This window comes from Sander vitreus, chromosome 17, assembly GCF_031162955.1.
Source record: "Sander vitreus isolate 19-12246 chromosome 17, sanVit1, whole genome shotgun sequence".
NCBI classification, from domain to species: domain Eukaryota; kingdom Metazoa; phylum Chordata; class Actinopteri; order Perciformes; family Percidae; genus Sander; species Sander vitreus.
In genome coordinates this window covers 17607816-17625116 of record NC_135871.1, presented here as the reverse complement: position 1 = coordinate 17625116, position 17301 = coordinate 17607816, and the positions used below count along the sequence as shown (strand labels likewise).

Below are 17301 nucleotides of genomic sequence, written 5' to 3'. Positions count from 1 at the left end.
ATGGCTCTTTTAAGTGCTCTGCCTTCCCCTCCAACTTAATTTGAACATTAATTGTTCTAATTAAAATGGGCAAGTTGGAGGAGATTTGAAAAAAAAGCGAGAAGATGGATGGAGAAGAGATGAAGATACACAAAAAGACAAGGAAATGAGTCATAAATGAAAAAGACATAGTAACAAAGTTAGCAGTGAAGAAGAACTGGAAAGAACTGACCTCTACTTCCTGGTGAAATGACAGCAAAAGGAGAGAAAAGAACCAATATTAGTGTAGAAAAGTGTAATTTCAGATTTAGGTACTAAGTGCATTCAATGACACAAGGATTACTTTTAGGTTCATTTAAAGCATCTTTTATAACATGTAACAACTAAATTAACAATAATCAAAGTTATCAGATTTGATTGACAGTGGCTCAGTACTCTGATTGGTGTAAAACCAGTAAGAAAAGCAAGGAAAAAAAAAAACAGAAATACACAAAATCTCTTTAGTGAAATAACCAAAACTGTATCAAAATAGCATGATGTTGCTCATAGTAAGATGATTAAGAAAATATGTTATCAGGGCCTTTAATATTAAATAAATTATTATTATATAAAATCAAACACTTTTAGACAAATATTTTCTTGCTGAAACTGGAAGCATATCTCAATAAACCCCGAAAAATTCATAACAGGGTCAGAGCATTAGACACATTTATGGTTGTGTGTATCCTAAAATATAAGGGAATTCCACACGAGAGACAGTGCAGATGTAAAGCTTTTTTTGAGCATATGTCTGAAATAATAAACGTGAGTCATTTACAATCGACCACCTTCCTCCTCCTTAGAGATGACTTACTCATCACCGTAAACATTTACTGTACTGGAAGCGTGTGCCAAACAACTCCCCAGAAGGCGATAAATCCTAACACAACACGGGAAATAAGCAGCCCTCATGAAAGCTGGGACCTTCTTCTTTGACCCTCACAGTTTCATTTCACAGAGGTAAATATTTCCATCACTGGCACTCCACTTGAGACTTGAAATCTACCAAACTGCGCTGCTGTTGCTCTGCTCATCCTCGACTTTCTGCAGCGCCAAGCTCATTTCCCCTGCTCAATGACCGAAAAAGCACTTCCAGTAAACTGGCTGGTGTGTGGATTTCAACTCAACACTCTTGAGCTTCATGAATGATTGCCGGTTATGTAGTTTAACCTTGTTGGGCCTGATGGAGTCACACATTAGCAGGGTAAGACCTCAAAGAGTCTATGACCTGGCCAATAATCTGACGCCTCCCATGTCTCCTTTATTGATGCTTCAGCTCCTGCATTATTTAGCAGCATTTCTTTATTTGTGTTTCTGCCAGGACCGATGAGGGAAGTGTCCTGCTACGCTGACAGGACTGGAAATCAATGACTTCATAAAAGAGAGACCTCAGAAAATGTATTCGGAGAAAATATATTGTATTAGTGTACAATGAAAGTGTGCATGAGATGCAGAGCACGCTGACAAGTTTGACACACAGCAGAGAAGTTATATCACTCGAAAATATGACTCACAGAGCAGAATTCTGATGAAATGACTGCATTTTTTTTCAGTGATTAGAGGAAGCAAGCTGAGGTCTGAAAACACTCAGCTGTATCCAGGAGTTTTGTGATCTACATGATAACATCAGAAAGATCTCCTCTTGCTACACGGAGCAGGGAAGCTTAGCCTCCGCATCAAACACAGCTGACTGCTGCCGAGCTCCACAATAGTGATTGACAGATCACAATCCCTCATATCTGTAGGATGTGGATCACGACCCCATGAGCCTGTCCACTGTAAGATTGGGCTCAGCTCATGTGGAACTGCACAGTGTCACTAAAAAAAAAGATCTCTTAAAAACAGTGACAGATACCATGCTTGTTGGGTGGCTTGAAAAAGAAGAACAAACAGGACTGGTTGAAACTGGTGTGTGTCTATCTGACAGGTTGTGTGTGTGACTGACAGGTGTTTCTAGGTAAATGTCAGCTGTCAGATGCACTCTGTGTTCACTGGGGTTACCCTGAGGGGTTTTGTTCGTGTTGACAGTGCATCACTGCCTCATCAGTGAAAAAACGGACACATTAATAATACTCTCACGTGGAGATCTGCCTGCCAGATGGAGGTTTATACTTAATAATTCTCACAATTATCGTTAATATCTGCCTTTAGTGGAATCATCAAACCAAAAGTGCAGAGCTACAATGCACGCACCGCCCTCTGTGTCAAAAAAAGCATGAGGGTTCATGAAATGAACCCATTACCCAATTTCAGCCCACACAGATCGCAATCTACGGTTTTCGTGTATGGCAGAGTCGGGCGTGGCCAAAACCTTTATAGGGGTGAGGTGAAAAAGCCTCTGCTGCAAAGTAAACACAAGAATCAAGGGAGGTCCCAACCTCACAGTTTAAATTGATGCAAAAATATTAGATTTCTGTGTCTGTTTATTGATGAAAACCAAAACAGTGGTTCAAGTTTGATCGAAATAAAGGCGGTTGAGTGTGGATTGACGACAGTTCATTTGCTGGATAGTTCCGCCGGATGTTCTGCCGGATGTCCCTCACCTTTCACTTTCTTTTGTGTTGCCATTCTAAACTCTTGTCGCTTTGGTAAACAACAACCAGAACCTCCGAGCTAGTAAGCCACACGCTGAAAATTTGGATTGTTCAATAAGGCAGGCCTGCTTGGTTTTTTGGGGAAATGATTGTAAAGATTTACAAAGAATATGTTTACGGCATTTGCTCTCTAACTAGGACGATTTGGGACCTATTGGCGTGGATTTGCTATGGACAAAATACACACGGCAACACTGGTATGAGCAAATTACATTTAACCATGTATTCAGCTAATTTATATAGTTCATGTTACTGTATTGTGTGAACAGTTAACTTCATTTAATATTGTATGTGGCATTTTCTTTAGCGGGGTGCAAATGTTCCACCAAAACAAGTTCTTTCCCGAGACCATTTTACAGATCCTCCGTCTTTGCGACTGGAGATTAGTGGCGCCCAAGACGATTGTGATTGGTTTAAAGAAATGCAAACAACCCAGACCGTTTTTTTTCTCCTATCCAGGAGTGTATGTGTGGAGGGGCCAGACCTTACTCCACAGCTCTGTGGAGAAAGGTCTGGCAATACGGGACTACTTACAGAATAAAATCTCATGTAAAAGTTCACAATTTGTCTGTGGACTTTTTGGCTCTACCTCAAACAAATTCCTTCTTTGCTCCCAACAGATAAGAGTCATAGACATAAACTGTTTTTTTTTTTTGTATTTCCTAACACTTAGGTGTTCAGCTAACGAAGAACATGTGCAGGCTAGCGAGGGTTTGATCAGACAGTCGCCTGCTTTGCGAAATGAGAGTGAGTGCTGAAAGGTCCTCTTTACTTTAATCTCCCTCCAGACTTCATCGAGGACCGGGCTGCATGCCCACCACTTCCGCTGCTGAAGTCCTGTTTTTCATCCTTTCTTCCCAGTCAGTTCTGCCGACAGCTAAACGCAAATGCACGAACCCCTTTAAAGACGATAGTCACTGAAAGATGAGGGCGTAAAGAGGTAGACCATGTACAAAGAGGATTTCTCTCAGAGATGTAAAGCATCAATTGGCTGATCAGCAAGCAGCAAACATCCTAATTTCAGTTTAAAATGGTGAAAAAAGAACTGCAGTGGTTTCTGCATTCAAAAAGTGTAATAAACATAATCTTTTTCTGATGATAAATGCATGCACTGATGTTTTATTTTACATCAATGCAAATCTTGTGGAAGCATACTACTGAAATAGACTATGTTGGATACTGTTGTAGCAGAAAATATAACCCCAAAATCTGATGAAATAAAGCTGGAAAAAAGATTACATTGCCCCAAGGTTGTCTTCAGCAGCTACACAACACCATATCACTTCCTCCCACCTAGAGATTCACATAAAGACTTAGTTGCTGTTCTCACAACCTCTCTGCTTTGAGATGAAACAAAACCCCCTCAACAATATTCTCATCCTATATGTTCTCCTCATATCTTCATGCACACTGGGCTACAGGGCACGAGAAGCAAGCCTGCTGATTCCTGTATTTCTTGCCTGCACACCGTGCTCTGAGTTGATGTTTAAGGATTGCAGAGCAGAGGAAGAACATCAAACGCTGAGAGTCTGGTCTGCCTCCCTTGCAGGACAGAGTCATAAGCGAGGCTTGTGTAAGAGAGCTGGGAGGAACTTTTGTTGTTTCAGGTTTCATTGAAAATTGCCCTCTTACTGTCCAAAGTCAAGATGAGAGAAGATCTGAGCAGATGAAAATGTTGGTATGCTTGGCTGTTGCTTTCAATTATCACCCTGTCTCGAAGCAATAAGCATGAGGAGCAGCATTAGACTCTACATATGGAATTTTGTGGAAGAATCTTTGATATGTATTTCATGTATTTATTTATTTGTTTTATTTGGATCCTGATTTATTTCTTCCTCACCTATCCACTGACTACAATTGTAAACTGCATTTCCCATGTGGACTTGCACTCTATTTAAAGTCATTATAAGCTTTGAGATTTGTTAAACATTTGCATTGGTGAAGGTCTAGTGACTGCAAGCAAGGCTTCATTTTTATTACAGTGTTGCTTTTTCTAAATACCCATCAGTTTTAAACTACTCTGTGGCCCTTATGGCAAAGTTTGAGTCTGACAAAAATACAGATTGTGGTCAGATTTGTGTACAAATCATAGACTGTAAAAAAATAAGTTCCACTCATAAGATCAGATGTGAAATGCAAGCCAAGAACTTCCAAATGCGGGGTGTGTGCATGATACAATAGATGCACCAGGTTGCACCCAAAAAAGCAATTACAGCCATTTCTTATGCTTGGGTTGGCAGATAGATTTCCATTTCTATCATGAAACATACTTTGACAGATGAATAGACATATTTAACTTCTCCTTATTGGATCATACATGAGTAATCTCTTTCATACAGAAGGTGGGGGACAAAAGATATTCATTTACATCTGCACTGAAGTTTGTGACACTTAAATACTATAGATATTGTGTATTATACATAATAAAAAAAATAAAAAAGTCACTGCCTCATTCAAGAAAAGCTCCAATGTCACTTTTCACACTCAAGTAGATGAGTGACGTCAGAAATACTGTGACAGCAAAGGATGGATAAAAGGTCAAAAACAATAACTGGCTGAAAATTGCACTCCATCACGTAAACGGTGAATTTCTTTTTTTCATTTCACTGGATACATATTCAAAGGCACAGGACAGAAAACTGACTGGTTTCACTGAATTTGACAGTGTTTTGAAATGCAGTTTTTAAACTTGCTTGCATTGTCCTTATTGTTTTGCAATACGCACAACATGCACACACAACAGACACACACTCAGTTACAGCTATAGAAATCACACCTCGTCCACAAAATCTCTCTGCACTCATGCTGGCCCTGTACTTTCTATCTATAAATAAAATCAGCCCTTGTGCCCGTCAGGGCCCTGCGGGGAATAAGAAAACAGTCAGCAACTCACAGGAGAATCTGGTACAAACAGCGAGAACCTTCACACTTCACTGAAAACACAGAGCTCGACTGAAAAACTGACATGTACAACAATGGAAAATCAATGAAGTTGACTTGCTAGGAAGGATAAGAACCAGCCAATGATTTGAGATAGGGGGAGTCAAAACCAATGTAATCGAATAAGAGTCACAACCGGATCAGCTGCAACAGGACTGAAACCTGGCTAGTGAAGTGAAAAACGCAGACTGGCTGTCATATTTGGCGCCTTCCAGGCCTTTCAGACCAAACACCATTTGCGCTGTTCAGTGAAACACTATTGGAAACGATGGGTTTTAGAGCACAGCGGTGCCGTTGCCGCCTTTGGTCTAAAAGGCCCTTAACAAATCCATTCATTTAGCTTACTCATATCTATTATGCTGCAAAATTTCCTTTGAAATATAATCAAAGGATTACTTATTGTTTTTGTCACTTGTGAGTGACAAAAACATCCTAAAAAACATTCAAAGTCAAACTTCTTTCATATTTTAAATTTTAAGTATGTACAATGACATTGAACACCCCTTTGTTGCTATATGTCAAGCTTTTTGTTCTGGCATGGCACATAAGAAGTTTACAATGATAACCAGGGCAGATTTACCATTGACATTCATGGTGATTAATGAAGCAAAATGGGTCCTTACATTTTAGACAAAGATAGACAAAAGCAGGCTTTTCATTTTTAGAATGTGACCATTCATTTTGACAGCCGAAACTAACTGTTGCTGACAGATTCATTAGCTATAGCTAGCTGCTAACGTTAGCTCCATGAGTTGGTTCAGCTGACTTTATCATGTTTCAAGCTGACTTGACTTAAAAATGAGAACCATAAAGCTGTCATAAATAGATTTGATGACACAATGTAGTCCTAAAAGAGTGACACAAAAACTGCGTGCCCCATGCAAAAAATCAGCATGACAGATGATACATGTCGAAGACAAGAATATTATGAAACACCATTCTTCAGGTATTGCAGTGTAGAGTTAGTTCTAGTCCTAGTATAATAAGTATACAAAAAGAGTGAGATTAGACTTTATGCTAACATAACCCTGTGTTAGCTCTTGCACAAGCAAGCCAGAGATTGATGCTTTATTGTTTGTATTTTCAAACAGTATGTTTCACTTTACAAGAGAGAACGGTTTTATTATGAAGGCTAACTGTTTGACGAACACAACGCTATTTTGGATAACTAGCTTAGCTCCCGAAATCCAATATAGAGCAGGGTAGAGCCCACGAAGTGATGTGCCACTCGTGAACAGGGTAATACAAAATATTGTATGAACAGCCTCTGGCCTTGGAAGGAGTGCTGGGTTGGGTAGTACTAGTGTACATAGTAAGCTAGTTAGTCTGTCTGACATGCTAAGGGTTGTTGTTAGAGCAGACAAAATCACTATTTAGTCCCTTCCTTACACTTTTGTTCATGTAATTTTGGTTTTGGAAAGGGTACGGAAAAAAACACCATCTATTTTATGGAGTATCATTCTTACTACAGCCTTCAAGTGTTATTATGTTGTGTGTTGGTCTAGTTCTCACCATGACCATGAGGTTTCTATGTGTGTGTATTTCTGTATGTGTGTGTGTGTGTGTGTGTGTGTGTGTTTTTTTTCCGAGTTTGATTACAGTTAACACTTGCTCAACAAGCCTCTCAGGTACTCTCAGGTGCAAAAACATTCGCTGATATTTTCAACCACTTTTTCCAATCAAAATCTCTTGTATCAGCTGCGGGAGCTGATCTCACACTGGGCTGTGACTCAGTCTCAAGCCCAAAGGTAATACCACTTGGGTGGCATTTACTGTAGGGACAGCCACTGCCACTTAGAGTTATTGGGAGTGTTAAACCAAAGAAAAAGGTTTGATTTATTGAACCTGTCTTACCAAATCTCAAAAGCCACACACAGTCTCATAGTAATTTAAGAGGCATAGTGCATTTTCAAATGAGAATTAATCATGAAACAAATGCAACTCTCTAGTTTCAAACTGTCCTGTATTGCAAACATCACACTGATATACTATTCAAACTATTTTGGAGCTTTTACTGCTGATAACAGGGCTATTTACTGTACATAAAGATTTTCTAACTTCAGGAGGACACTGGAAGTATTCCACAACAAGCTCATTACAGGCAGATTCCTGGATGTCGGGTGGTCTCTGCAGCAAACAACCTATTTGGCATACCTACTCCCAGGTGGCCAACACAGAAGCAGGTCACTCCAAGCAGTCATGCATGTGAATTGCTGAAGTGCAGGGATTTATAGCATCTGTAAGGAAAAATGTTGTTCAAAAGGATGCTTTTAAAGCCCTGTGTGTGTTTTGGCAGCTAGTGACGAGTTCTGGGTGAAGATGCATTCATTCAATTTTGTTTACAATTGCATCTGCTTAAAATTTTCATATTTATCACCTTTATTCACTACTTGGAAAATCCTCCCCCTGTCTCTCTACAGCACCTGTGCCCTTCAGCTGTGGCTATTGTACTGCAGTGGGGAGCAGCTGTAGCCGTGCAGGACATGTTGAAAGGCTGTTCTTCTACTCAATTACAGCCCACCTAGACCTCTGGTAGCTGGCCAAGAGACCCCACAGCGCACCAGTTGTCCATCCAATCCCTGAACAACCGGACCATCTCTCCCAAAACAGTTGGAGGTGAATGAGATCCATCTGCATCGCCAACACATATAGACATTTTCAGCCCCATAAAGAATCTGGAGTATGATAAGGAATGACTCATGCCAGAACAAACATTCATAGCTTTAATGCATCAGCGGAAATCTATTCCAACATCAGAGAGCATGGGGTTGTCAAGCGGCTGCGCGATAGGAAAGCCAGACTGAGCGCAGGGCTAGTGATGATAATTTACTGCTCATCTGGATAGTCTTTTAATGGAGTATTTGGCTCCAGTGTTACAGATGCCATTATCCACAATTATGTTTTGTACGCTATAGTGAAACAATAAAAAGGAGCAGAGCACCAACAGGTGCGCCCCACAATCACAGTGTTAAAATTGTGTTGGATTGAAGACAGTTTGAGGCTAAAATCAGGCAGATGAGGTAAACCTCTCGTCAAATGTTCTTGCCAGATTACCAGAACCTGCCACAAGTGCTTCCCCCATTTTGCATAGTTAATCCATAGGCATCGACAAGTGATCTGATGTTTTTGTGCTGGTGCTAAGCTTTTTCTGTTCCTTAAAAATTAACCCGCATGGATAACAGGTGCAGGCAGGATTGATACTGGGTGGTCCAGAGCTGCCTCAGTGGAAAGGGATGCATTATTAAGATAAGGATTTACAAGGCACAGACAGTGCTAGATGGGAAGCAGAGAAAAAGAGAAAAATATTAACCAGTAATCACATCATAAACACTAAGCCTTTTTTCTTCCATGTTTAAACTGGCATGCGTGATGGATGGCAACAATAAACAGTCTCCTTTTGGGCGAGCTTGCATTGCTAAGTCATAATCATCATCCACTTTTAGGCAGAGTTTATCTTAAATAAACTGGAATAAAACATACCAGACCAATTTCACAGCTTGGCGATTTCATGGACAGTGTCATTTTTACAAGGGAAGTTGAGCAAAAAATTGAATTTACTGTTGATTTGCCTTTAGTAGACATTTTAAATTGGATCCAGGGTGCATAAAATGCTGTAGTCTGCAGCCATTTAATTTAATTCTGAAATGGAAAAAGACAGTGCCCTGACTGGTGAAATTGTCCCAGTTGACACCTAATTGTCCCTATAATTGAGTCTTTGAATGTCTGTGTGCCAAACAAATTGTCTGGTCTTAAAGATGGTGCTTGAAATAAAAGTAAATACATGATGAACAAGAAGAAGTCATTTGCAATTTGTTTCTGTATGTCTCCATCTTTTATTTGTCCATTATAGAGCTGTCTAATTGTATTGAATGTTCATTATTAGTAAGAACTTTCTGATTTTATTATATAATAAAGTGAATAAAGAAATTAATTAACATTTCCATGTTGCACACATTTTAATTTCAACTGCCTCAAGTGTCTAATGTAGCAACAGAAAAACACAAATAGCACCAAGTCTGGGTTAAAATAACAACTCGGCATTCACTTACCATGACTGCCTTCCCTGTTCCTGTTTTCTTTTTTCCCCCTGGATTTGGTGAATTAGTGAAATTAAATGTTGTGTGCACCTGTCAGATTAAAGGATTGAAGGTATCCCATTCTATTACTTGTTGACTGTAACTGTTAAATCTAATCCCCTTGTCTTCCTGTAAAATAGATTGAATTGAAGTGTGGGAGCTATTTTTATTGGAAGTGAAAGAGCCTCTTATCCAGATTCTGCTTTTATATTTCATAAGAGAATAAATATGAAACATTTACAGTGTGTATACTGCAGCCTATTGTGTGTGTGTGTGTGTGTGTGTGTGTGTGTGTGTGTGTGTGTGTGTGTGTGTTTGTGCACGTGCGATAGGGAGAATGAAAGAGCTCGTCCTTCATGTAGTTCAGCTTTGATTATTGCTTTCCAGTGTCAGATTAATATTCAACATTCGGCTCTCAGAGAAATGTGCAAGTCAACATCAATTTGTGTAATGGGAATACCTATAACTGTGTCAATCGCAGTCCTTTATATACATCAACAATATCATTCCCAAAGACTGAACAGCTAATTTTCTAGTTGAGATTTTTTTTTTAGTTCAAAGACCAAAATGAAGCAACACCAATTCATTATATTCAATAATCAGGAGCTCTTATTAAGAATCATCAAGGGAGTACTAGTTGGTTGCACAAATGGTGTTTCAGTTGAAGAACTTTACAGTTTGATGATATGAAAAAAACTGATGCTGAAAACTGATTAATGATGCTTCCACCTATTCCTTCACCCTGAAGCGGGACTAGTGAGGGGGATAGAGTCATCAAACCCTCAGTGATACGTGCTCCATTTCAACACTTTAACACAGCGACTGCTGTTGCTACGGCAGCAAGCTGAAATCAAAGTGTTTTCTATTGGCGATTCCATCGGGAGTTTCAGTGGTTCGCCTCTCTGATGTTTCTCCTGTCATCATCATCCCCAGAGACACCACCACTGCTACTCGCAAACACACAAACACACACAGATGCAACAGCCCAGACAAAATCACGCTTATGCACTTGCAAGAGTGTAGCGATCACACGTGTATGCAAATGCACACACACACACACACACACACACACACACACACACACACACGTGCATGCACACGCAGATGAAGACAATCACCTCTGGGAAGAATGATCATAAAAGAGACAGTGTGGAACTGGAACTGTTTGTGTTACACAGCAGCTTTGATGTTAAATTGCAGGAAAAAGGGAAAGCAGAGTACTGTAAGTGACATCTTCATACTAGATGGCAACCCCTTAAGCAACGTTAAGAAGAACCGTTTATATCTTGGGATGCTCCACATATTCCGTGTGTGTGTGTGTGTGTTTTAATTCACTCTTGGTAGGAGCCAATCATGATGTGCTGAATTCAGAGTGAAGTTGCTGCTCTAATATAGAGCAGCATCCATTGAGTTATAATCCCACAATAATTCTGATTTAATCTTTCCATGCTTACAATTTCATTACTTCCCTAAATACAGTTCCAGAGGACATTCTCCAGAAGTAATCAGAGTCAAAGCAATCTGTTCCCAAGAGGGGTGGCTGCCATAATTTCCACACACATTCGCCTTTTCTTCAGGGACGTCCATAAGGAGGCGTATGAATGCGGATCAAAAATGATACTACAGCCTCTCTGCGATGGCTATTACTTAGAAAGGCTTCTCCTCCTGAGAAGATATGGCATTGTTCTCATGTACATGCTCAAGCTGAAGCCAACTGCTCACATTTCAAATCAATAATGATACCCATCACGTGCTGGTAACCACCCTGGGTCAATTAAAACCCAATTAACAGGAGTTATATGGAACATAATCCAACTGCACTATTGTCCAAATCCTGTTGGGATCATTAGTAATCATTTCACATCCCTTGGAGGCAAAATTACGTTCATACATTCACAGACAGCAATATATCACCATAGCCTGCAGGCTTTAATCAATCCCTGCAACCCAGTTCAGTCTGTTCAGTAGGTGAATATGCACATCAATCTAATTGCTCAATTCTCTTGTTTGTGAAATCCCCCCCCCCATCTGGAAACACATCAGAGGTAACCCATATTAATTCAATTCAATTCAATTTTATTTATAGTGTCAAATCATAACAGGAATTATGTCAGGACACTTTACAGATAGAGTATATTAAGGGCAGGATGATGGAATATGTCCGTACTGTTCCTGCTGTGCAAGTGGAACTAAAACATTAATTGCTTACAATAAACCAAGGGCCCATATAAACGATAGTTTGTGTTTGCAACTGTAGCTTTATTTTGACCCATAGCATTCCTGGTAAAGCTCTCATGGAAGCGCTCCAATTAAATATCACTTTAGACACCCTGAATTTTGAGGAGGAAGTCAGAAAAGTAAAACACCCAGTCTGTGTTTGGCATTAGGAAAACCATTTACCTTTGCCATTATCCCAAACTGTCTAAATATACAATATGTTTTGGTTAATTCTTTAAAAACAAAATCGGGCGAAATGTGTACATGAAGAGGACATTCATTCAAAATAAGGTGAACACTGTAATCACAATCCCTCTTATATTTTATGTTTTCATATTCTAATTCCAATATTTTGCCACCCAAATACAATCCTTACAGTGATTATTTTTGAAACATTTATTAAGTGTATGTGTTTCTACAGTGTGAGCTATGTTCCAACAACAGCACCAAGTTTGAGTGTATTATCAGGCTAAGAAAGTGTGCATAACTATTATTACTGTTTCTAAATAGCCGTGCATGTTCCCCCTTCAGCGCATCTTATACCGCATTACCGCGCATCTCTCAATCAACACGGCGGACTTACGTCTCTGAAGCGATTCCAGTGCTTGATCTTGCGGCTGTACTGTGAAATGGTGGACAGCCACTGCTCGTCTTCCATGAAATTCCCCGTCTTTTCCGCTTCTTTGACGCTCTTCACGTCGGTCTGGAAGGTAGACCCCGCGAGCATCACCAGCGGGACGAGAAGGCACACGATATCCGTAATTTCCACCATGGTAGCGGACAAAAACACCTCGCATACACCGCTTGTAGGCTTTCCTCTTCTGGGAGGGGGAGGATGCTGAGGCTGGATTGAAACTATCAACTGATTAGCCTATAGGATGCTCCTTCTGCTGCTGGGAGAGAGAGAGAGAGAGAGAGAGAGAGAGAGAGAGAGAGAGAGAGAGAGAGAGAGAGAGAGAGAGAGAGAGAGCTGATGATAGTATTCAGGGTAGTATCTGGTGTGTGTGACGCTATTTGGTATGTTTATATGAATAGGCTACTCCACAGACTTAATAGCATTGAATGTTGAAGCTGGTGTTTACATGCTGCACCTTCAAACGTCATAGTTGCTCAGGTGGGACAGTTGATTTGATATGTGGGACAGTCTAAATTGTATGGGCCGCAACTAAGGATTATTTAGATTTTCTCAATTAGGCTAGTTGATTAATCATTCGGTCTATAAAATATAAATAAAATAGGACATTGGAAATCACAGTTTCTTAAGTCCTGTGGTGATGTCATCAAGTTACTTGACCAGACAGTCCAAAATCTAAACATATTTAGTTTACTATCATATAAGACAAAGAAAAGCAGCAAATCCTCACAATTAAAAAATTGGAATTAGAAATGTTTGGCATTTTGTTCTTAAAAATGTACTGAAACAATGAATCAATTAGGCAATATCATTAGTTAGCCTATATAAATGTTTCTGACATTGACTAATGGATTGATTGTATTAACATTTAAGATAAAGAAAAACTGTAACAGCCTATATTCCGTGATGTTGTTTTCCTCTTTTGATGAATCTTGTTTATGAATGGCCTCAGGCAAACCTTTTTCCTAGCAGACATTTTAGATTTGTCGTAACGGGAAAAGCAAAGATGCAACTGATAATAACGATGTCTCTGTTCCATTTAAGTGTTCCAGTAAGCGGTGACAGGGAGCCGTTGTAGCCTACATGATCACAGGGCCCTGGAACTGGAACTCCTTAAAGGTCCAGTGTGTAACGTGTTTAGTTGTTCATTATCAAAATCTGTGTTGCCCGTTCACAAACTTGTCCTTTTTCATGAATATTTAGCACCACCATCAATTCCAAGTATTCCTTTTGGCTTGAAATTTTACATTTGCATTCGCATGAACTGGGGTAGACGCTCCATATTCATGAGCCATCTTGAAATACGTTAGCCGGTAAGGGACATACAGGACATACTGCTCCGCCTTTCGCGTTTTCGCTGTCACATGATAAACTCACAGGTGCTGCTAATGCTGCGAATGGGTATCGTCGCTTCACGGCCAAGTTTGAAGAAGGAAACATGGAGGACCACACGTATTCAAAATCCAAATTTCTTCTTCTTCACCCAGAAAAAGAAAAAGAATATTGAAAAGAGCAAGAGACCGGCTTTTTGAAGCGTGAAGGCTACCGTAGCTGTAATACGTACTTTGAACCGCGTGGCGCGAGAGAGTTGATTGCGATATATGATCTCAACGTTAGATGGGAGAAATTCCTACACATTAGACAAGGAAGCCACAATTAATGTTATTAAATAATGTACATGTGTGAAACAGCTGCTATCACATGCTGTGAAAAAAAGGCCTATATTATTATAACTGAGCTGAATCAACATCTTTACGACACATCTTAACAGAAACTGAGCATTTAATGACCCATAAATTAATTAACAGGGCCATCGTATTGTTTGGGATGATGCTGTGAACCTGTGGTCTGGAATAAACTAAATTGATATTTAATTAAATTGGACTCAATTTTTTTTTTTTTAAGTCCAACCCTGCATAAAAAGACAACCGTTTGCCCTTACTGCCCTTATAACAGTGAAACATACCTGGCTAAAATTGGACAGCAAGACTTCATAAATCTGGAAAACTGAGGTCTGTGCTGCTGCTCTGCCTCACAATTGTTAACCTGGATTGAAGAAAAGACAACACAAAGAGGTTAGTGGATTAGTTGGGTGTTGAGCTCTGTTCTTATGTGTTCAGATGGCCCACAGATAATGGCAGTATGTTCTGATACATTACGGGAAAGCAAACATTTGCATCGTGTCACGCTACAGTATCTGCCCTGCCTGCTGTATCTTCCCTGCTGCAATCTCAGCAGGTCCCCAGAGAGTCAAACTGAATGACAGCTTGTAATTGAAATGCTGGATTAACTGATGCCATCTTTATTTCATCCTGAAGAGACTGTCTTTGAGGCCCTCTTAATAAAGGCAGACACGAGACAGGGCGTCATCTAATCTCTCAGTTGAACGCAATCAAGTTTACGAGCAAAGATAAAGAGAGGGGAAGTTGCTTAAATTGAGCACAATGCAGAAATTGGGATGTGATAAAATAAGTGTCTGACAAAGCATAGGCTATTTGATACATACTGCAAGTGTGACGCTTTTTATAACACAGCTATACACTCAGATTGGTAAACATATTTGTGTGTGAAAACAACAACTCTGCAAAATACAGTTGGTTGGAACTGACTGTAGTGTGTACTCTCTGCTATGACCTGTGAGTTTATATGTTGCATTTTTAACAAAATGCTCTGCAGCTGCCGCAATCAGCCGGCTTCATCCTCAGTGACATTAATCAAGCTGAGCAGTGATCCAAAGGAAGAAAAATGGCATTGTGATTAACATCACACATCCTTTAAGGCACATATTGAGGCGGCTGCACTAAAAGTCAGGCCCGGCCATGTGCCCACGGACAGATGTGATGTGACAGTCACAGAGCATGGATCCGAAGAAAGGAAAGCAGAACATGGCAGGCAAACAATGTGCATCTCATTTATTGTAGCAAGTTAAAGAGAAAATGGCTGAGTAATCCTAGAGTCACAGAGCCATAGGGGGTTTCTGTTAATCCCCTTATAAAAGCTGGGGAAAACACTCCTGTCAGTCATGTGAGTGTGGTTCCCCTCAGGTCTGATGCTTTGTCATAATAAACAGCAGTCTTTGCATGCATAAGATAATGCTTAGTAGCCATGGGCCATTCATGGAGTCAACGGTGGACCTCAAAGAGGCTGCAGAATGTTGTTTAACTATGCTTTGTTTTATGTTTAGCAGCCCAAATGGGGGAAATAGCTACGGTACAAGTCATATTGTGGCCCCTCAATTTACTTTCTTTTTTTTAGATCTGATGCCTTTAGCGATTACATCTATTTTGCAAGTATTTTCATAACACTTTGTGTTTTGATTTGGAAACAAAATTTGCTTTTCTGCATTTTTGTCACACCAGCAGTGTTTCTTGGGATGCCAATGTCAGGATTAATTAGGGACTGTTCGTTGTTTATTTAAGGGGCCACCGGAGTAGTTGTGGGACCTTTATGCAAAAAAGACTTGACCCTCCCAAGGGTCATCTTTCTATGACCCTCCAAAATGATTTGAAAAAGAGGAATGACCCTCCACTTATGTGCTAGTTTGCACTTGGAAACCCTTGGAAAGATGTACAGATACCATTTGATTTTTTCAGCCATGGCATATGTGGACACTGGGAAATAACAAATTCAACACTGGTTGCTATTGACTTGTCACTAGGCTTCCTCAGTCATTGTATATTTTAGCACATAGGTAAAGCTGCCGAAGCTGAACATTATATTCCAAAACATATATGTTTATTTTTAAAGCAGATTTTAAATGACATTGTAACAATTTAACAATTCGCCCTTATGAAATCCAATTGCAGGTAAGATGTCCAGACTAGTGCAACAGTCATTTTCGTTTTTTGTGTCCTGCTGCTCCTATCTTCAGCCAGGTAATATTTTTTTTACTAAAGCAGTATATGAAATCTGATGTATTACCTACCACCATCTAGTTGTTTTGTGTTATTTAAGATATTTATAAAACATCTGGTCATGCCAGATGTAATTATTCCACTAATTTTTTTAAACAATGCAATTATCCGTTTCAGCCACCAGGGGGGCAGTGCTCCCCCTGCACCCCAGCAAACTCATGGGTCAGACCCATCTGGTAGTGAAGGAGGGCCGAGACTAAGAGCTACATGAAAAAATATGCACCAAACAAGCCACTTTGAAATTTTGCAGTTTTTATGAATACAAAAGTTGGGTGACACCCCCCCCCAGACTAAAAAGTGTTGGTAAAAAGACATGACCCTCCCCTATTTTCCTCCGGTGGTCCATTCCATAAATACCGAACGGTCCCTTATAACAATTTTTGTGATCCCTTGACCTTTTAATCAAGCGTCATCATCAGGTCAAAGGTTTAATTTGTCCCCTAAGACAAGTATATTAGAAAAATAGTAGAATTTGAGTTTGTATTGACAGCATTAAAGCAACAGTTGGGCATTATGGGAAATATGCTTATTCACTGTTAGTGAGCTTTAGGCAGATTTTGTTGGACAGAGCCATGCTATAGCTGTTTCCTCTTTCCACTCTTTGTGTTAAACTAACTTCATATTTAGCTTCCAAATATATTAGTCGTATCGATTTTCTCATCTAACTCTCTGCTATTCCTTACACGGAAAAGAAAAGAAACAAAACTATAATGTGCATTTAACAAAGGTCCTGTAAAATATGGTAAACATGGATGCTATCCAGAATAGGCCTGCTTTAAAATTCAAGGAGCAGTCAGAACAGCCTTACAAGTCTTGTTTAATTCAAAACCAAACACAAAAAGCAAACCATTGGCAGCATTGCTAAATAATGCACATGGTTCTAAAATGAGAGATAGCTTCATTCAGGG

At 39.8% G+C, this 17301-nt stretch overlaps 1 protein-coding gene across 1 annotated transcript in view; it reads right to left on the bottom strand.

The window, feature by feature from the left end:
* Positions 1-12660, bottom strand: part of spock2 (SPARC (osteonectin), cwcv and kazal like domains proteoglycan 2) — a 28078-nt gene extending 15418 nt beyond the window's left edge. The window contains exon 1 of the mRNA XM_078272978.1: positions 12429-12660. Within this exon, the coding sequence (XP_078129104.1) occupies positions 12429-12617 (189 nt within the window). The 5' untranslated portion in view covers positions 12618-12660. The remainder of the gene's footprint in view (positions 1-12428) is intronic.
* Positions 12661-17301: the final 4641 nt, after the last annotated feature.